This window comes from Amblyomma americanum, chromosome 1 (genome assembly GCF_052857255.1).
Source record: "Amblyomma americanum isolate KBUSLIRL-KWMA chromosome 1, ASM5285725v1, whole genome shotgun sequence".
Lineage (NCBI taxonomy): Eukaryota > Metazoa > Arthropoda > Arachnida > Ixodida > Ixodidae > Amblyomma > Amblyomma americanum.
This window is the reverse complement of record NC_135497.1, coordinates 100,407,549-100,429,197: the sequence shown is the minus strand read 5'-3', so window position 1 is coordinate 100,429,197 and position 21,649 is coordinate 100,407,549. Positions and strand designations below refer to the sequence as shown.

Genomic DNA, 21,649 nt, shown 5'->3' with positions numbered 1-21,649 from the left:
AAACTAACAAAAATGGAGCCTGAGCAAGCTGTTATACATGTCACAAAAAAACCCATACCTCATATCAGACTGGCATTATGTAGCGTTTCGCGCTACAGTTGATGCCATAGGCTGACGGTGTGCGGAAGAAATTGGTCTTGAAAGACATTAGTTTTGCAATATTAAAGTAGAATCGACATCTGAGCTAGTTGGTATAGCATCATGGAAAAAATAAAGCACACTCAGGACAACGGACAAGGAAGACCAAACAACACAAAGCGCCTGTGTTGTTTGGTCTTCCTTGTCCGTTGCCCTGAGTGCGCTTTATTTTTTCCATTTTACAATAGCTTAGTGAAAGACACAAACATAGGGGGTACAACGGCGGAGTCAATGTCACACCACGCAGCGATACGCGTTACACTGGGGAAAGGAGGAAAGCCTGGCGTGGCGACAGTGGAGAGTTTTTTTTTTTCTTCTCCGCTCAGTTACACTGTATACGATAACTGTGCCGAAATAGATTTTGCAAAGCACCTCTAAATGCGTGCATTTTTTCTACGCCGGCTTATGTACTTTAGGCCCTATATCCCAGTTCATCCTTAGGTAAAGTATGTGCACTGCCAGCAAAGTTGATTTTTAAAGACAAATCGGGCCGTTCTGTCTTGTATACCCGTCCAAGCCTATCAAATATACTTAATATGCGGGTCCCAAATCACACAGGCATTCTCCAATATGGATGTTAAGTTAATAGTACAAAGTAGTTCTCTTACTTTAAGAGGTGCGGTAATGAAATTCAGCATTTTACATGCTCTTGCCGATATAGTATGTCCCACATGCCAAGCCCAAGCGAGGTTAGAGCAAAAATAAACGTCAAATTATTTAAGGTTCGGCCACCTGCGATCTGGACAGTGTCCAACGTACAGTCCGACCAACTGTCAGAACGCCTGGAGAAATGAACAAGAGATATCTGGGCGATCTGGAGCGGTCCTAGTGCATATTTGATCGATAGATCGAGTCTAGATCAATACAGTAATGGGCAAAGCACCTAATTCACGTAAACTTCAACGCCTCCACGTCGAACCAAATCGCCAATAATGTAATGGAAACGTTTCCCTTGCTACAAAGTCGAGGCTGAAGAAGTCATCATTGTTGAGCAATAGCAGATTCTTCTAAAATATGTGTTCAGCTTGAAGCCTTGTGAACGGCGGCGAGATTCACAGCCTCTCATGCCTAAGGTAGCCTCGCCACTGAGTAAATCCCTGTTCGCTGCGCGAGTCGCGCCGAACAATCACGAAAGGAACTTGTTAACATTAAATTTGCCTTGCGAGTCCGGCCATAATATCACGCGCAATGGTGACGTTTTAGCACTTTTACTACAAAGCTTCGCGGGCGAGCGATAAGTGACTGCTCATTAGAATACAAAATGGTCTCGCTCCAGGCAGGCACTAAAACAGTCACACGCGACGTATCGCTATCAGTCTCACGTACAGTCCCGGCCATAATATTACGGAGCACGATTCGGCGATCAAACTCTTCTCGAGCCTTACCAAGCGATAGGAAGTACTTTATGCCCACGTTAGCCCACGCCGCAGATGGGCTCGCGTGTGAGCCCAATAAACCTTCATATCTTCTGTACGGAATCCGCAAGAAAATTTATAACACCGAAGAGTGCTTCGTAATATTTGGTCGCACCTGTGAGTGGAATGTAGTAAGCTGTAATACTATCTACGCCCAGAGCGCATATACCGTGGCCCTCTTTTGTTTGACCCAGAAGGAGGAGTCGCCGCGTGGTTCCCTTTCGGTTATACATCACCTCGTTTTTTTTTCTTTTTTTTCCCGGAGGAGGACAGCGTCCCGGCAACTTGCGCAAGGCGTTGTCGTACAAGACCGTAAAATGTGCCGCACTGCAGAAGGCACACCGAGGGCCAGCTGCGCATAGCTGCTACAGATAGATGGCCGCGCACCGCGCACGGTTTCGCGGAAGAGTGCTTGCCCGCCCGCCTCCCGCCCGGCGCGCGGGAGTCTTGGTTGACCGGAACGGAGTGTGCGCACCCGAGCCGCGCCGGTGCCGGAATGCGATCCGGCGGCAGCGGTCAGGTGTCCGCGCGGCTCCGAGCGCCGCAGCTCCATCAGGGCTGGGCGGGACCCCGGCTCGGCGGTGGTTCCGCCCCGACCGAAACAATCCGGCCGCTTCGTCATGGCCGCGTGGTGTGCGGAGGTAACAATTAGCGGCACTGTCGGCCGCCCGCGCGCGCCGGCCGGCAGCGACGCGTGTGCACCGCAGAGCGAGCGCGGATCGGCGCAGACTGTTATTCCGGGTCGGCTTTTAGGCCGTCCACTAATTAATGAATGGGGTGCGAGGGCGCTGCCCGCGGCGGAGGCGGCGGCGAAAGTTGGAAGAATCGGCGGAACGCGAGCGCGCATCGGCCTTGACTGCGCAAGCATGCGGCGAAGCGAGGGGGGGAGAGTGCTGCCCAAGGCGATTGGAAAATAAAAACAAAAAGCTCCCTCACAAGCGGCGAAATTTGGAGAAGGAGGCGTAATTTTTGGTCTTCGTGGAGCACAGGGCATGGGGTAAACACTTTGCCATTACGCTGCATTTGAGGTTTCTCGCCGAGGCTCTAATAACAGTAGTCGTTTTATAATGAACACTAATCTTGCGGTGGAGGACAAAGCATAGTACAGGGCCGAGGCCAGCGCTATAGGGTCCAGCCTGTCTTGCATTCTTTGCACTTCAACTCTTGTATATTTACGGAAAGCGCGATCAGAAGGCGCCCGTGTGCTGTGCGATGTCAGTGCACGTTAAAGATCCCCAGGTGGTCGAAATTATTCCGGAGCCCTCCACTACGGCACCTCTTCTTCCTTTCTTCTTTCACTCCCTCCTTTATCCCTTCCCTTACGGTGCGGTTCAGGTGTTCAACGATATATGAGACAGATACTGCACCATTTCCTTTCCCCCCAAAAAAAAAACAATTATTAAAACCAATTATTAACAGTTCGGGTTACGTACACAGTAGCAATGACCCCGGGTATACATTCATCACCAGCGCATGCACAGGTCTGCCGATGCACTGATTACTCTCCATACCAATGATAAGTACGCATATCTTTAAAATTTCATGCGCGCTTGGTAGCCCTCTAACGGCAACAGATCGTACGCTGTTTCTTGTAATAACCTGTCCGCCCAGTGCACACTTTCAGCGTTTTGCTAAATATGAAAAAAAAAAAACGGGAAAGGCTCTCTAAAGAAGGAAGCAAAAGACAGCATTGGGAACTCTTTTTCCCGCGGAGTGGACGAAATGGGCCAAATAATCTCTCTAGAGTATACTTACTTCTCCACTTGTGGAGAAGCGATATAAAGTTGTCAGCCCAGACAACGACCGGGTGCTTTCTCTCTATCTTGCCTAGTATTCGGACTGCAAGCGCCGAAGCCTTCTCCCATATGTACTACACCCACGAGCGAGGATGGCTGGCGTTGGTGCTTACCCGCCCCCTCTCCTCGTCGTACTCCAGGCAGCCGACTCCGTCCAGTCGGTCGAGGTCGATCCATCCTCGGTACCGGACGCAGACTCCGTTCATGATGAAGCTGGACTTGATATGCACCTGCGCGAGAAAAGGCACAGTGAGCTTCGCAGGGGGCTCCGCTCCGGGCGTGCAACGCGCAGGCCCCGAGTGTCCGGAGTAAAGGGACTCGCGTGACGGGGGCGGTGCCGGCCCGCTTGCATTGGCCACGATGCGCGAGCGGTGGGCCGAGCTCGTCTGCGCGCTGTCGGCCATAAATCAATCGGCGGGCCGATGCCTTTCTACGGAATACGGGTTCGCTGGAAATTAGAACTGGCCCCGCGGGACACTCCCCGCGCACACGCTCGCGCCGGCGGCTCCTCCGCAGGGCAGCGTTGATGAATGATGGCCGCTGACCGGGTGTCTTCTGCGGCCCGCGGGCGCGCAGACAGCAATTTACGCGCTTCCCTAGCGCGCGGAGTCGCGAGCGCATCTTCAAGAAGTGCGCGGCCATTCACCGGAAATGACGTTTGCGCGTCGGCCGACCGTCGACGACCTGCGTGCGCGCGGGCGCCCATTGTCATGGGGGCGGAAGGGGGGGAGTCGCCGGCGACGTGCGCGCGGACCCAGCGCGATTACGGCTACGGGGCGGCGATGGGCGGCGCAGCGCCGGGCGCTGCGCCAACGAGCCATTTCCGCAGTTTGATGCCCCGGCGTCCTCCCACGCGATGTAACTGCGCCGCTCTCTTCGGACTGGAAGCGAGTCCGACGCTTGGCGTGGAAACGGTAGCAGGGAGAACAATGGGAAGCGTTGCCGGCAGGATTCGCCCCAGGCGCTATTTTCTCCGCGGGTGCCCTTGGTCGCGGGGGAAGAGCTCTTAGCTGGCTCTCGAGTTTGTTGGACTTAAACAGCGCTTGGCTCCAGCTTGTTTCCCAAACGACGAGGAATGGGCGAAAATAAAAGACTTGTTTTCCTTTGTTCCGAGCTGATGTTCTTCCTCGCTGCAGCATCACTGGGCGCGCATGTCCTCACAGGGCTTTTGTCCGGTTAAGAACCCACGCATCTACGGCATATATACAGCAGCTCAAGGCACCGACTGTGGATGCTATGGAACAATCCCTTTTTTTTTAATTTTTGATGCTACCGCTCAGAAAATGCACTGGCGTGGAGCTGTGGTACCACATCGCGTGTGCTTTACCGACTGATGAGATGCTGGCCTGCTTCAATGGCGCGGTCATCTCTCGCGTGAAAAAGAAACAACGCGACCGATCTTTAGGGCACACACAGATGCTCTGTGCTCAGGCGCCACTTTCCCTGGGTGTGAAGAAGCTGAAGGAGCAGCCGGCGTCCACAAGTGCGCTGCTCTCACGTGCTCACACCAGCCATACAAGTCTGGAAACTGGCTTCCGTGTACAGCATGATATGCTGTTCCCGAGTTCAGTGGTGTCGGGAAGGTTGCTGGATTGATTACTGGATCTTTCACGAGCCGGAACAAGGCTGACGTCTATGCGGCAAGCCGTGGTGAGTGATAATAATAATAACAATAATTGGTTTTTGGGGAAAGGAAATGGCGCAGTATCTGTCTCATATCGTTGGACACCCGAACCGCGCCGTAAGGGAAGGGATAAATGAGGGAGTGAAAGAACAAAGGAAGAAAGAGGTGCCGGAGTGGAGGGCTCCGGAATAATTTCGACCACCTGGGGATCTTTAACGTGCACTGACATCGCACAGCACACGGGCGCCTTAGCGTTTTGCCTCCATAAAAACGCAGCCGCCGCGGTCGGGTTCGAACCCGGGAACTCCAGATTATAATTTCTGTTATCTGGGATTCTGGAGTCGCAAACCTTGCATTCACGGCCGCACGTGGTGGAGAAATACTGCAAACGCCAGAAGTATATCGCACGAATATTCTGGAGACGCCTTTCGACACGCCAGTGCAACCGACTAAGTTTTAAAATAAGCTGTCTGATTTCCCGTGAATTCTTACGTTTTTTTTTATTTTTTCAATGCTCTTGAACGTTTGTTAGGTGAAAAACATGCTTTCTTAGGGATGTGTCTGGCGCTCGTCGGCCTGAGCTGTTTTTGTATAATTGGTTTTTGGGGAAAGGAAATGGTGCAGTATCTATCTCCTATATCCTTGGACACCTGAACCGCGCCGTAAGGGAAGGGATGAGGGAGTGAAAGAACAAATGAAGAAAGAGGTGCCGTAGTGGAGGGCTGCGCAATAATTTCGACCACCTGGGGATCTTTAACGTGCACTGACATCGCACAGCACACGGGCGCCTTAGCGTTTTGCCTCCATAAAAACGCAGCCGCCGCGGTCGGGTTCGAACCCGGGAACTCCGGATTATAGTTTCTGTTATCTGGGATTCTGGAGTCGCAAACCTTGCATTCACGGCCGCACGTGGTGGAGAAATACTGCAAACGCCAGAAGTATATCGCACGAATATTCTGGAGACGCTTTTCGAGACGCCAGTGCAACCGACTAAGTTTTAAAATAAGCTGTCTGATTTCCCGTGAATTCTTACGTTTTTTTTTTATTTTTTCAATGCGCTTGAACGTTTGTTAGGTGAAAAACATGCTTTCTTAGGGATGTTTCTGGCGCTCGTCGGCCTGAGCTGTTTTTGTATAATTGGTTTTTGGGGAAAGGAAATGGTGCAGTATCTATCTCCTATATCCTTGGACACCTGAACCGCGCCGTAAGGGAAGGGATAAATGAGGGAGTGAAAGAAGAAATGAAGAAAGAGGTGCCGTAGTGGAGGGCTGCGCAATAATTTCGACCACCTGGGGATCTTCAACGTGCACTGACATCGCACAGCACACGGGCGCCTTAGCGTTTTGCCTCCATAAAAACGCAGCCGCCACGGTCGGGTTCGAACCCGGGAACTCCAGATTATAATTTCTGTTATCTGGGATTCTGGAGTCGCAAACCTTGCATTCACGGCCGCACGTGGTGGAGAAATACTGCAAACGCCAGCAGTATATCGCACGAATATTCTGGAGACGCCTTTCGACACGCCAGTGCAACCGACTAAGATTTAAAATAAGCTGTCTGATTTCCCGCGAATTCTTACGTTTTTTTTTATTTTTTCAATGCGCTTGAACGTTTGTTAGGTGAAAAACATGCTTTCTTAGGGATGTTTCTGGCGCTCGTCGGCCTGAGCTGTTTTCGTATAATTGGTTTTTGGGGAAAGGAAATGGTGCAGTATCTATCTCCTATATCCTTGGACACCTGAACCGCGCCGTAAGGGAAGGGATAAAGGAGGGAGTGAAAGAAGAAATGAAGAAAGGCGTGCCGCAGTGGAGGGCTGCGGAATAATTTCGACCACCTGGGGATCTTCAACGTGCACTGACATCGCACAGCACACGGGCGCCTTAGCGTTTTGCCTCCATAAAAACGCAGCCGCCGCGGTCGGGTTCGAATCCGGGTACTCTGGATCAGTAGCCGAGCGCCCTAACCAGTGAGCCACCGCGGCGTGTGCTGTTTTTGCACCATATATAGTTCGTGGATCAGCACATAAGAAAACGATGAGTTCCCAATCGACGCAATTACAGCGAACCCAACATGTGGCCAAGGCACGCGAAAATGCGCATGAGACACGATGGATGCTTAAATGGAGGGTGCACATGGGGTGCTAAAAGACCGAGTCATTTCAGGCAACAAGTCTCTTCTAAACATGGTCTGATCGCACGCGTGACGTTCTTTTCCGATTTTATTTTGCGCGGAACTGCAGCTGACGGTGACGAACATGCCTGCTGAGGGCAACTCAAGCAGGGAAGATTATTCTTCTTCCTAATCACTTATCTTTCAGGTAAAAAATCACTACATTATTAATCTTCCATCGACCGAAACCACAAATAAATATAAAAACATTACCCTATGCTTTCCTTGCGTTCGGTGGCTGTTGCTTCGATCTTTCATATGCACGAGGGAAGCCTTCAAGAGCTTTTCTTTTCTAATCACTGAGATCAGAAAGTGTGTGCAGTCTGTTTTGTTCTCTTAGTGAAAAAGACTTTGCGCAAAAACTTGATTGCTGACGCATGCGGCAATTTCTGGGCTGCTGCTGCAAGGCAGTTTAAGTATTGGACTATACAACCGCCACCTACAGTGGCCAGCTGGGAACAAACACTGCAAGGTAAAGAAAAAGAAGCAACTCGATTATGAAAAAGACATGGAAACATGTCGCTGGCGACGGATCTGTGCTCGGAGGCAAGGGCATTGATATGTCCCTTTTTCGTTCATGATACTATGATTTCAACTGCTAATGGGAACTTTTTTTTTTTTTTCTGGGGAAGCTTCACACGACTGCGGAGAAATTTTTTTGCGAAGAATTCTGACCGCCAAGGTACAAGAGTTATGAAGGGAACTTCATACCTTACAGTGTGAGCTTTGATTTCAATTTGTATTCAGTCCCAAACAGAGCAAAATGACTATCGATGTTGAAGCGTTTATACACGATTGTCCCACCAGAAAAAAGAAAGAAATCGGTCGTGGCAGCGGACGCTTGTCCCGCAGTGGCTGCGTGCCGACGCCGGACAGAGTGGCCAGTGCGCGTCGCCGCCATGGCAACGTCGTGAAGACGATCGATAGGCGGCGCGGCCATGTTGATCCGCGGTCTGGGCGGCTGGCCGAAGCCCTCCTCCGGGCGGCGCTCATTGGACCGTCGCCGCGCTGCGGGGACGGCGGCTGAGCCAAATCCCATTGGGCTAAGTCGGCGCCGAGGGGGGAGGACCGGCGCGCACAAAGTAACAAACGAGCTCGCGATACGGGCCGCACCGTGACTAATCCATTGAGGGCCTCCTCGCTGGCGCTGGGTGCTGCCGCACAACACGGCTGGGAAACGGCCCGGCTCCTTTTCCGCTCGGCCCTTTTTTTGCTGCGCCCCGCGGGCCGGAACAAAGGACGGCGCCAGGAGCCGCCAGAACTTCCCGCGTAATTTCCGCGCCGGTTCTCGTAACGTGGCACCGAAAGGGCATTGTGCGCCAGAGGCCCGGCAGTCAATCATCCCCAGCCCATCGAACGCGACACTCCTCGGAGGAGCCGGCTAGGGAACAAAGAGCGCCACGCCGCCGCACAACCTCGGCCAGAGAACGCCACCGGTGCTGCGGGTATCGCGAAGGCCGCGCGATGCGTTCGGTTGGCGCTGTTGGCTCAACGGGCCTCTGTCCCTCAGCCCAGACCTGGCTTTCTTTTCCGACGAAACGAGTCGCAGACCACACGAAAAGCTGCAGCTGCTGGGTCCAAAAGCGGAGGTTGCCACTCTTGGGTGCTGGCGCCGAGTTTGGTCTTCCACGGGCAGCGTGATTGACGTGCCCGCGGGCGGCTGGGGGCTCGTTAACGCGCAGTCAATCACCGAAATCGGTCTAGCCTCGTCATTTCTCTAAATGCGTCGCTCTTGGTGCAAGCTGGTGAGACTTGTGCAAACTGTACACCCTCGGCAAACAACGCCTAAATTCCGATCCTATCGCCCTCGCTGTTGCTCGAGAACGGCGCTATTTCGTCCCGAAGACCACGTTTCGGCGAGCGGGCTCGCACCACAGCCGGGGCAGACGGACACACACGGCGCTCCGACACACTCGCCGTGTCATAAGGGTCCTCCATATTCATTCCCCAGTCGTGAGCCGTTTAAGATACGCATCGAGCTACGAAACGGCCCACGCCTTCTGCTCCTCAAGCTACCGTGCACGCACGGTGGCAAACGCTCTCTTTCTGGCGTGAACGTGCTCCAAAGCTAACGGTAGCAATCATCACTCAAAGGGCCGTTGCATGACAACAGGGCTTCTACCGCCCTGGCAAGCAGCGTACAAAGCGGTCGAGCCAGTTGTCTCGAACCCGCGAAGTTAGCTGGCTCGTCTACAAGGAACGACATGTTTGCTGATTGATCAGATCACGTTAGGTCGACACGCAAACACTGTGCGGTGCAATGCGAAACAATATAAGCAATTTTGGTTTTCGCTTGGCCGGACGCAGTGAATTCGTTTTCAAACGTGTGGACTTTTATGCTTAATCCGATCGCTATACGCGTGCGTGCACATTTTACATTTTTTGGTGCGACACTATGCGAAAGCTGGGCCCGCTTGCACGAAGCAAACAGGACTGCCTATATAATTGCCAGACTAATTAAATTCGCGGTGTAAACCCTCTCTTGGTTTTGAGGAAAGGAAAGGCGCATAACTGGCTCACGTTGTGGGTGGACACCTCCACTTGGCAATGAGGGAGAAAAAAAACACGAACACCGAATAAAAACTTCAGGTTCAGGTGTCTACCGACAAAGCTAGCAGTTATGCGTTTTTCCTTTCCTCAAAACCAAGAAATGGTTTAGACCGCGAATGCGATTAGACTATAGAAACTAACTAATCAGCATCATCGTCGTAATCAGCCTGACTACGCCCACTGCAGGACAAAGGCCTCTCCCATATCTCTGCAATTAACCCTGTTCTGTGCCAGCTGCCTTCTCGTAATCTATGAAGGATATATATATATGCAGGGGTTGGTTATATTCTGCGCATTAGATATTGTATTGTGTTATTTGCTTTCATGCAAGAGGGCTCTGGTTCCTTTCAGATTTACTGCAGGTCGAAACACTGCAGCGAAGTCATTCCTCAGCTATTTGTGCGTGGCACTCAACAGACAGAAGTGCGGGCGCGATATATAGTTGAGGTGAATGCTGTGACACGAAGTTTTGATCACGTACACTTCAAATGGCGCCGGCTATGGTCAGGCATCTAGCAGGAACACTTTTTGTCGTGTAGAGTACAACAATGTTCTTGCCCGTTTTGTGCCTCCGTTTCATGTCTATCCTCTCGCTCATTTATTGTCCATGAAGTCTGGCAAAAAAAAAAAAAACAACAACCAGATATTGACAGAATACGCCAATGTTACGTTCCAAACTCTGTGGCGTCGAAAAACTTTCGCAATCTCTTAACACTTTTAGCACACCAGCTGTTCTGCTTTACGTGCACGTTGTGACATTGTGACGTTGTGACAAGGTATCAAGGGGCGTAAAGAATACGTGCTCCTTCCTCTGTTAGGAACGCAAGGCGACTTGGTAGCGAGGTAGAGCTGCAATAAATGTTTTTTTTTTCCGAGAACTCGAGTCCCTGAAATCTTTGCTACCGTTAGTATATGTACAGAGGAAGCATGTGACCAAAGTGACCCTGGCACGAAAGACCTCTCAAATACAGGAGAACGCAGATGCATTCGTTTACTCAATTACTCAATAAAAAAAAAACCCAAGCTGCAAGCAAGCAGCGATTTCTGGCATTGATATACAAAAGAGGAACAACGGGACTTTAAATTCTATTTTTCACGTTCACGGCCGAGGTGCCCAAAATGAACGGCCCGTTCAACTGACGCATAATGTTAAGGCTACACGCAAAGCTGCCCATGCGATAGGAGAATTTATTTTGGTGTAATCGCACGCGGAGACATTTGACAACCGAATAAGGCGGATGAGTTCAGCACCCCCCTTTTTTTTCGTCTCAGTTAACTGGGATCTCATACAGTACACACCCTTTGTTTCCTGCTGTACTAAACAGCCTCACATGAGAGCACGCAACGCGATAAAGATAAATTTATTCAACGCATACGTTGCGGTATATCATTAACAAACATTCGCGAGAGAAAAAAAAACGAACAAAAAAAGCAGAATGGCCATTCAGAATCCTCTCGTGCCAATGTCGCATGAAACAAATATAATTATTATTACTGTCTAAACAACGAGTGCGTGCACAGAAGGATTCCCTCGGCAGTGCGCTGTGGACACGGTGGTGGTGCGGTACCTCCGCAAAACCGCGTCCCCTGCAGCAGCAGCAGCAGCCGTGGCCGCGGCGGGGTCATCGGCGGCGCGGACCGATGCGGCCACCTCCGAGCCCATGATTAGCGGACACACCTTCGGCGAGAACCGCGCGCATCTCGCTCGAGGCGGCGGAATGCCGAGCGCTTCTCCTCGGCCGCAAGTGGGCCAGCCTGCATGCGCCTCGGCCGCAACACGCCAGCGTGGAGAAGTGCATTAGCCGCGTCTCTTATTCCGTCGGCCACGGGCATCCATCACGCGCCACGCGTTCCTCCCACGGGCCCCGGGGTCCTCGGGCACAATTAACGTGGCCTTCGGTGCATGCTGCCGACGGAGAGAGGCGCACTCTTTCCGTGCGCCGTCATGTGTGTGCGTGCTACCGAGGACGCTGCTGCGGTCCGCATCTACACGAGCGACGCTCGAAAGAGCTGGGAGGATTTCTTAGCAGCAAATGCGACGTTCAGTCGCCAGCCACGCCGTGTCCTCGTAGAGCAGATGATGGGTGGAGAAACCCCATCGGCTACGTTGAGGTAGTCAATAGGGTATAGGACACTGTGCTATTAGCGTGCGGCATTATCATCACGGTTCGTATGCCTCCAACTCCGCCGCCCGCATTGTGGGGAGTATTTGGTGCACCTGTGCAATGAGTGTGTACGCGCTTCGCAGGGTCCTCAGTTGTCGGCGGGCTCGCATCTGCATATGCCTCCAGCTTGTGGTTCGAGAAAAGTCGGGCTCACTTTTCGCCTCCTGCCGACCATATGGCATAGGCGCCCGAGACCTGTAATAAGGGGCCGCCGTCTGGCCAGAGAGTTGCCGGAAGCGGCGACACCAGAGGTGGACACCGTCGCGGTGAAGTCTCGGGCAGGAGATGAGCCGCGGCCACCGCGCATCCGCGAGGCCCACTTTTAATTACCGCAGCCCGGGGGCCCGCTGCCCCACCCAGCGCTCCTGCCAGCGCGGGAACACGGAGAGAGTAGCCGGCGGAATGCCGGTCCCGTGGTACGGTGCCATACAGCGCTCGCGGCGCATGAATTAAACATGAGTCCGCCCCGAGGGCTGCATCGTCGCCCGACGAGCCCGTGGTCCGTCTTCGGTCGCTGCTGCTTATGCGGCGGCCAAGCTGTCTGCCGCCGGCGCCCACCGGACGGTGAGAGTGTCCGCTAAGCACGCATTACTATAGCCCTTGCGCTAGCCTGCACGCCCCACAGGTCGTGACGAGTATAACCATAGAAGGATCGGCGCACAGCACGCACAGGAAAGAGGCAACCTTGTCCGACGCATATGCAGGGTGTGCCGCCTGAGCCTGTTAGCAATTTTTTGCAATAGACCTATTGAGTTAGGAAAGCGCTCTCTTCGGCATAGCGCTGTCAGTAGTAGTGTGCATCAGACCACAGCTGAGATGTTTTAACTAGCAGGCTTTTTAATTAAGACTGAAAAATGAACGTTTTGACAATTACTATTAAGCTCCTCAATTAATAAGATGTTTGCAGACCACCGCAAGTTATATCCGTATCATTTTTAAATTTTCCAAAATGAAAATCTCATCGCCGCTGCAGCGCAAGTAATTCGGGGGCCGAGCCGAAACCACGCGGCTGGCGAAAGCGCTGCTCACGCCATATAGTACAAGCGCGCGTCACAACAGCGGCGCGCCTGTTGCCCGCTCTGTTACCCGCTCCCCGGACGCTGCAAAATAAACCACGTGACACCGACGTCACTGCGTGACGCGTGCTCGTAGGCGTGAGTAGCGCTTTCGCCAGCCACGCGGTTTCGGCTCGGCCCCCGAATTACTTGAGCTGCAGCGGCGACGAGATTGGCATTTTCGAAAATCTAATAACTGATATATTATTACCTGCAGTGGACTGCGAACCCCTCAATAAATGAGAAGCCTAACTGTAATAGTTCAAAAAATTGGAGGGGACACTTAAGCTCCGCCTTAAAGGTATGAGTCGATAGCTAATTGGGTTAATGCTCATATATTCAGGGTTAGGCGTTGTATAAGTAACATTCATAGATCCCTGGGAGTCCCAGTAGCCCTCCTGGCGCAGTGGTGCAGAGGTTAAGCGATGCGCCACTGCCCTGCAATGGCAGGTGCTGCCACCGGTGGGGCTTGTGAGAGGCAGGTGGTTCTTCCCAGCAACCTCTCGCGACCACCTGCCACGGTGGGCAGGTTGTGACGACGCCACAAGGTCAGGTGACCTATCTGGCCCACCTACCTCCTCGGTTGCTTCTTTGGGGACTTTGGGGATTTTCGCTGCCGGTTAACGACGCCTACGACGCCGGATTTTCTCCGACACGAGCTCCCTAACGCTAGCGCGTTAAGATATTTATTGAGTATTAGTTAACCAGCCTGTTAGTTAATATGTCTTAGCTGTGCTCTGATGCGCACCACCACTTACAATGCTATCCTGAAGAACGCCTATTATTAAAAGTTGCTAACAATCTGTATATACCGTCTCGGCACTGTCTGGGACAAAGCATTCGTCCAAGATAGCACACTGCGAGAGCTTATTTCATAATACTCAACGGCCAGTTCCATGGTTGCATTAGACTCTCACGTTGAGAGCCATACAGCTAGCTCCTCACCCGGCCCGAGTGTTACTACACCGTTCTCGCTCCGACCCCTTTTGCCCGAATTTCCCCAGCCCATACACCAACGTCGAACATCTCCTCTTCGCTTGCCCCACAGCCATCCGTTCCCGACAGTGCCCAACCCCCTTCCTCCTCAGTGGTTGGCCTCGGCGGCTCACGTGACCAGTTGGCTCTCGTCCATATCGCGGAAGAGGGTCGTAATTCGGCCTGTAATATAGTCTTTCTCTCTATCGCTCTCTTTCCAGTTAGTATAAACTTGCACATCGCTTGCACCCAGATAAGCCCACTGCCGAAAATGAAGCAAGCCACACAGAAAAAGAGAACGCGGTAACGCGACTCACGCTTCAAGTTGCCATCGGCTTTCCTATGTACGCTCCTCTCAATTTTCTGCGCATGGCAGCGCGGCAGAGGCAAATGGAATAAAGCGCAGGTGAAAGTACAGAACTGCTTGCCTGCTCTTGGGTATTAAACAGAATGCAAAGCGTCAACCTCCCATTGTTGGGAAAGCTAATGTCTTGGACGAACAGAGAGTAGTTTTAATTAGAGTATACGCTTTCAGATTGTGTAACACTGACGCGACGTATTGCCAGGTCAAGAAGCGACTACTCTGAAACCAGAACCGCTGGGAAGACTGAAAATGTCTGGGACCTATAACGAAGAGAAGGCAGTGGTAGAAGTGGAGCCTAGAAATTTCAGCATCTTTCACAGAGTGTTATGCCGGGCACAGTACATTCCTTCCACACTCAACAATTCCATGAGCGCAGATTTGAAGGCAGTAAGTGCATTTATTGTTTGCGCAACTATTAACAGGCGCAAATAGTGAGCTAGGATAAACATCAAGAAAGAAACCTTCGTACTTTGAGGGATACTCATTGTATCTGAAGAAATTCCGTACACTTTAGAAAAACGAAAACTTGGCGTTCTGACTTTAACTTCGTTAACGCATGCTGAACAGATCTGACAACGACAGCGTTATGAGGCTGGGCTTCGAGACAGTAAATTTGAACTCGGTGCATGTCGGCAAGAAGCTCACACGGGCGGCTGGCTTGAACGAACTACTTGAAGCGGTGGTCAGCGAGGGGCCCGTTTCTCGGGCAGAGCCTCGCGCTACGCCGCTCAGAAGGCAGCGACCGTCTCGAAATACACCACGGCGCGTGACCCGACTACGGCGGAAGAGGCGGCAGAGGGGACGCAAGGGAAGAGGCCCAGGAGAGAAGGGGGGGGGGGGGGGGGAGGACTCGGGAGCCCAGCGAAATTCCCCTCGCGGAGTGGCGACGCCATTATGCGGCGCGCCTCCGAAGCCCGGGAGGGAGGATGGGGAGCGCGGTGGAGGTTCCGCATCCGTTGCCATGGCGACCGCGACCGCAGCCCCTGCCTCCGGCTTCCCCAGATCTCCCGGCGGCTCTCCAGCTTGGTTCAAGATGGCCGACACCGCAAGACAAAAGGCGATTGCGTGCGCCTCAAGCCGCCGCCACCGCCGCGCGCCTTGGCGGCGGTGGGCGCTGGCGTCGCCCTGCCGAGCCCGGCGCTGCGCCGCCGGCTCTCCTTCCAGGGGCGCCTTGGCATCGTGGGCTTTGGAAGCGCCGGCGTCCTTTCTTGCCACGCAGAATGCGCCCCTTAGTTCCTTACAAGCGATGCTGCCAGCGAAAGATATGTATTATCGATAAGCAGCTCCTCATTCGGCGATATTTCGTCATATCTGGCATAATTTCAGCCTCAGCAACGACGAAAATTTCCAGTAATCTCTCCGCGCAGCTTCCTAGACTGTCATCATAATGCACTCTAGTAAGAGTATCATTGAGGCGTAACTAACGGTAAGTGAGGACGCATCACTATTGAGGTATCTGCAGCTTAGGGACGCAGCGAGAACGTCTGAAGAGGGCAATCTGTGAAGGTGCCCGCTACTTGAACGACGGTTAAGAGCGAGACAAAATGGAATGCGCCGATTAAACGAGATGAACTGCACTGAGATAAAGGAGGATACGCGCGTGATTAAACTCGAATTTTTATTGAGTTAATTGTGTGTTGGACGTATATGAGTCATCAGCGATAATGCAGCGAGACTTCACTGTCGATATTTATAAGTAGACCTAGTACTATAGACGAGCCAGTTGCGCCAGCTTTGCTTTTCAAGGGCTTCCCACTCGCTTTATTTCCAGGCTGACGTGCATTATGCGTGAACGACTATCACAGAGTGTCCCTGGAATTTTTCGCGACAGTTTGCTTGTTTCGTACTCGTGTGACGTGTACCCTGCTTCTATACGCTCATTACTTTTCTCATTTCCCTGCTCGCTCAGAACCGTGAACGCATATAGCTCTGCATCGGCTGCACTTGGTCTCAGTTGAGACTCTGAACGCTGTTCACCGCTTTCGAAGGCCTTACGCGTTTTACGGAAGCGACAAATTTCACCTTCGCTGCACGAGTGTCCCGTTATCGTGTCGCCACTCCAACTCCGCTCTTGCTCGAGAACGCGCTCGCCGCAACAGCGACACGGGACACCGGCGGCGTTTAGACGGGCCCCACCGAGCCCATACAGGTTAACAAAGGCGTCCGCCGCCTGTGACAGCGCGGGCGTAACCCGATCGGCCACCGCAGGCCAGCAGCGTCAGCTGCACCGACGCAGACCGCGCCGCGTAACCCGTGCCTGTCAGCGCCAGAGCGATCGAGATCCCAGCGCGTGTGGCGGCGACGCGCGGCGGCGCTGTCCTCCCCCGCTGCTGAAACGCACCGGCCCGAGGACGGCAATTTGGGCGGCAGGAAGCAATTAGCAGAGTCCAGCCAGCCGAGAATGAGGGCCGCGGCGGAAGCGGCTGCTCTTAGGCGCTGCTCCTAAGCGGTCATGCACGGATCAAATCTACCTGGACGTGCACGGCCGTGCACGTTGCCTAATGCGGACACGCGCCCCCCTGGGCACCCACGGCAACGGCGGCTCTGCTGCGCTGCCAGGATCATTTTCTCCGCCTTGGCTCGGATGCTCGGCTTAACGAGCGCCGCCCGCTTTGGTCGCCACGGACCGCGACAAAACAGGTACGCGTATACGAGCGCGAACGCGTCGCTCGTCTATACAGGAAACGCGCGCAAAAAAACAAGGCGACTGTTTAGATGAAGGTGGTTTCGAGGGGAGGGGGGGTTCGGCAATGGAGCATCATTGCTCTCGTCGGCGCTCGTCTAAAGTTTATACGCCTCTTGTGTGCCTCATAGCTGAGAATGTCTAGACAGCCACTATTTGCAGCCATCATGCGCAAGAGTTCCCTTCAAAAGAGCAAAGACTACCAGCGAGGATATACAACACGAACAGTAGCATATGTCACTGCTCGCCATTGGGCGCGAAGAGCGTTCTGCACACGAGACGAGGTCTCCGGAGAGAGCGTTCTTCGCCCCACGAAGACAGAAGGCGCTCGCTAGTCTCTTGCAAGGGCGAGACTAAACGCGGCGATTCAGGGGTAGCCGGTGTAATGAGGGGGGCAGCAGTTGTTGAGACGACCAGCAGTCCATCTCGGACCTTCTCCCGAAAGGCCCTCCGCACAGGGTCGCCCCTCACGGAGCGCGACTGTGCAAGCGGCAGGCCCCGTTTACAGCAAGTAAAAACGTAGTGGCAAAAACGGGGGGCAGAGGAAAGACAACCGCCGTCGTCCGTGCTCCTCGACCCGGCAGCCGGCAATTTGGACTTCGGGAGGTGCCGGCTTGGTAGTATTGGAGAAAGCGTTTTAGAAAACACGTGATTACACGCGACTGATGGTCGAAGAACGCGGCCGGCGTCTGTCGCTCGCTTTAGTCGAGGGTGTGGTGGGCTCACGGCCAGTTAGACGAGCTTTAACTTGACACACGCGCAAATTGAGGCTTCACTACAGCATATGAGATGTGATGGGTGTACAGGAGGTCGAACATGCCATGTTTGTGATCAGTTTACCCAGTGTTGCTTGCTCTTTTTTCTTTTCTTTTTTTTGCCCCCGATATTTAACGCGGCGTCGTTACATATGGTCATCTGACTCAGGCTTGACTAGGAGTGAGCCACTGCAGAGATTTGAAAACGCAAAAAAAAGGGGGAGACAGCAGGTGCTGCTCTTCTGTGTTCCAGCCGTTCTGCTAGTCTGCGTGAAAAATGGCGCCGTGAGAGATCGGCGCGGCAACGAGTAACGCACCGCGAACGCCAGCGCAGATGCCGTTTCCGCGTCGGATTGTTTTCTGTCGCGTTCGGGAAGTGCCGAAGTCCCGTTCACACGGCGGCCGCCAGCGGAAGAGCGTCAGGCGCGCTTCCGGCGTGCCCCGATCTCGGCCGCCCGGGCCCGAATCGCGCGACTGCGGGGACAACGCTTCCTGTTGTGTCTCGGCCAGCGCGCGCGCGCTCTCCGACGCGCTGCTATTCTCACGGCGGGGGCGCGCGCGCGCGCGCGCTTCGCGGGGAGACCCGCTGCTGTCGCAGCGCGGCGGCCATTTCGCGCTCCCGTGCGCAGGGCGTCGCTCGTGGCGGATCTAATTGGTGGGCCTGCGCGCACTTTTCGCTCTCTGCCCGGCCGCTCATCCGCGCCTGCTGGAACGCGCGGCACCCTTTGGAACACCGAAGCCTGGAACGGCGGAAGGACGGAGCGCGCTGGCGAAGCGCCGCATCCAGCGGCGAATCTCTGCCGACGGGCAGGCCGATCGGCATCTGGCGGCCTTGACCGGAAACTGGCACATCTGTGCCCAAGAGGCGACCAAACACACCGAACGCTTCGCCACGGTGACAGGCGGCTAGCTTCACGCTTTCAGGCGTCAAGGCCTGCAGGAAACGGACTGTTTGTTCGCAACACAAATAAGCGTATCTGTCGCACTCGCTCGCTTGGGACCTGCTTATGGCGAGGCAAGCGAACTAACTCGCTGATGGCTGCGCGCGGCACAGTCGAAAGCGCTCCTGCGAACATCTCAGCGAGAGAGGCAGCAGCTCGGCGCGCAACGAGACACGCACGCGTCCAGTGCAGAGTGAGCCCTACAGAGGGCGCACCCTGCCGACGCGCCTCTTAGCCTCAGCCGTGCAAATCCTTTGTGCTGTTGCCGCTCGCTTAGATCTCTTTCCCATCGAGTTGCGAGTCGGCGCGCTGCCGAGGGTTGCAGGTCAAATTATAGATCGCCTCCGTCCTTTCATGCCCCGGTAGGAACCGCTGTCAATCAGGCTGGCTGAATGAAGTTGGCCGGTCGCACACATGGCGAACACCGTCATTATCCTCGCCGTTGGCGACGCTTCGCAAACAACAACCAAACAGAGCGCGAGCGACGGCGTTCCGCGCGGCGCTTCGTGCGATGAATGCTCGGCGCGCCCGGCAAACTGCCCGCGCCGTTGCGAGGAGGCGAAGAAGCCGACGCGTGTTTGCCGGCCGAACGGACAGCGCCCGATGCGTTCTGCGCGAGGCCAATTTCGAATTATGTCGCCCGGGCTTGTGTGATTTCGGGAGCTAACGCTTTCCCACATTACCGTTGCTCTTGTTTAATTTTCGCGGCCATTTCTTTCGCGCCCATCACCGACAGCTCTCGACGGTGCCATCACGTACGGTGTACAGGTTGATTTCAGCACGCTACTCGCGTCTCATTGTCTTCCGATGCGCAGTATATAAGTCAACGTAGGTATGCGCGCTGAGAACAACACGGCAGTAAAGAACGTGGTGCCATTTATTGCCTTCTAAAAGCGAACAACGAGAAGGCGCTGAAGTCCTTTCTTTATTATTTTTTTTCTGCGGTCTCCTCAAGCCATTTGGTCCTTGAGTGGTAGAATATAGCTTTACACAAGAGAAAATGTGTTTGTCCTCCTCGGCGGCGTGTTAGGATAGCAGTGGCGGGCACCACTTGGGGTCGCTAGGCATTTACGAGCACTTCGAGGTGCTCGGCTGCCTTACTGCGTGTCCCCAAAGGTGCGCAAAGACGCTACTGCTTGCTCTTTGTATTCCTTTATTTTGGCTTTGTCAGCATTAAAGCATGCTATACGCTGTACTCTCTCACGTATTGAGCGAGAGAAAAGCTTATTTAACTTCATGGCATGCAGAGCCTTGTTCGAAAGGTGCGTGGCTGTTGAGGCGAGTCGAAAAAAATGTATAGTGAAAATAAGCAGCAAAAAGAAAAGAATAAGATTAAAGAGTAAGCTGGCGCGCAAAGAAAACCAGAAAGGGCGGCACTTGTTCTCAGCTGCCAGGCGCCATAGTACTCAGTTAAAAGTGCTCGTGAAAGCTCGCACGGATGTCGATTTGCGCCACGACACCTTGCATAGGCAAATCACCGACGGCCTTTCGCCTGCATGCCGTTGTCCGCATGCCCAGTAAAAACATGCGGAATGTTCCAGCGCAACGCACTTCCCCGTTCTTTTTTCCTCAGTGATTCGACGGAGGCCCTCAAACGGTTTTTTTTTCTCTAGAATTCGTGGTTAAACGAATACTAGGTTCAGGCGTCTTCGACGTAACAGTAGCTAAATAAAATACAGCGCTTGAGCCAAGCGTTCGCGTTGACTTGTGGTGTCTGGCGCCTTCTGACTGCAGCAATGGAAATTATTACAATAGCGTGCACTGACAGTGGCAGGTGCGCATTGAACGCAGAGCAAAATATGCTGGGATTAAAGCAACCGTGAAACCATGTGCCATGATAAGTCTTTTTATACACATGGACTTGGACAACGCGCAGGCCCGCGCCGCACCCCGCTGCACGCAGAATGCCACCTGCCACCCACAACACTTAGAGCAGAAACTTAAACATGGGCCAGGTGGCTTAAAATAGGGTGCATAAAGAAGCCAAACTCCCCCGAGCTCTGCCCCGCTCGCGCCAGCCCCAATACCAACACACTTCTGCGCTCGGCGGGATGGCAAGCAGCGCTGATCTGCTTGGTCCCACAAGGAGGAAACGAAAAAAAGTTGTTGGCGAAGGACTCCATGCTGCTTGCCGAGATCATCTGTGCAGCAGAAATCGAGAAGGCGTGCGGGCGGTAGGTGTCGTCCGTGTGTATTATATACGCCACTTTGTCAAGCAGTGATTAGGAATTGACGCGTGCGCACAAAGGCTCCAGAGAGAGACACGCGAGGAAGGAGCCCACTCGTGGACCTAAGTGTTTGCGGTCGAGGGGATTTTGCGCGGCGACTCGGAAGAAGCGAAGGTGTGTTCGCGGCGAAACCGCGCTCTCTACGGTGCAAACCGAAAACGAGGCTGTTTTTTTTTTTTTCGCCAAAATTACACCTCTCTTGAAACAGTCGCAGTGGCTAGCAAGAGCTAAGCAGCAGTTCGAACTGGCCGAACCGCAAACGGCACTCGTACGACTGGCCACAGAGCCACGGGGCCGGACGACGGTCTAACGGTGGATAATTTTGGGGTAGACGAGTGCCTAATGACCGGGGCATTCATCAGAGGACGGGGGGGGGGGGGGGGGGGGGGGGGGGTGGGGGGGGGGGGGGGGGCAACACCATCACCGGCGGCCGCTGCCCTCCGGAGGAGCGCGCCGGTTGCTGACCTGCTCTCCGCACGCCGGGGCGGCACACGTCCTGCGAGCTATGCGTATGCGCTCCATACCGCGCCGCATTTGCCAGACGAAAAGCCGAGAACAGACAAGGTTCTAGCGAAACTTGTTCAGCTTTTTTTTTTTTGCGCGCCTACAGTTAGTCTGCAGGCTCTGCTTCCGGGCTCACAGCTAACCTCGTTCCAAAGTGTGTCCTCGCAAGTATATTAGTGTATACTTTCAGCCTGCAGTCTGGGGCACCCACACCGCGCGGCAAAGCAAGCAAGCAAGCAAGCGTAACGTAACTCCTGCTCGGTGGCGTACGAGTTTTATATCGCGTG

The 21,649-nt window shown here is 53.7% G+C and overlaps 1 protein-coding gene across 1 annotated transcript in view; it reads right to left on the bottom strand.

The window, feature by feature from the left end:
- LOC144113350 (protein big brother-like) overlaps positions 1-21,649 on the bottom strand; it is a gene marked incomplete in the record, with an annotated part of 41,788 nt that overhangs the window by 14,413 nt on the left and 5,726 nt on the right. Inside the window, 1 exon segment of the mRNA XM_077646384.1 lies at positions 3,463-3,579. Coding sequence (XP_077502510.1) covers positions 3,463-3,579 — 117 coding nt within the window.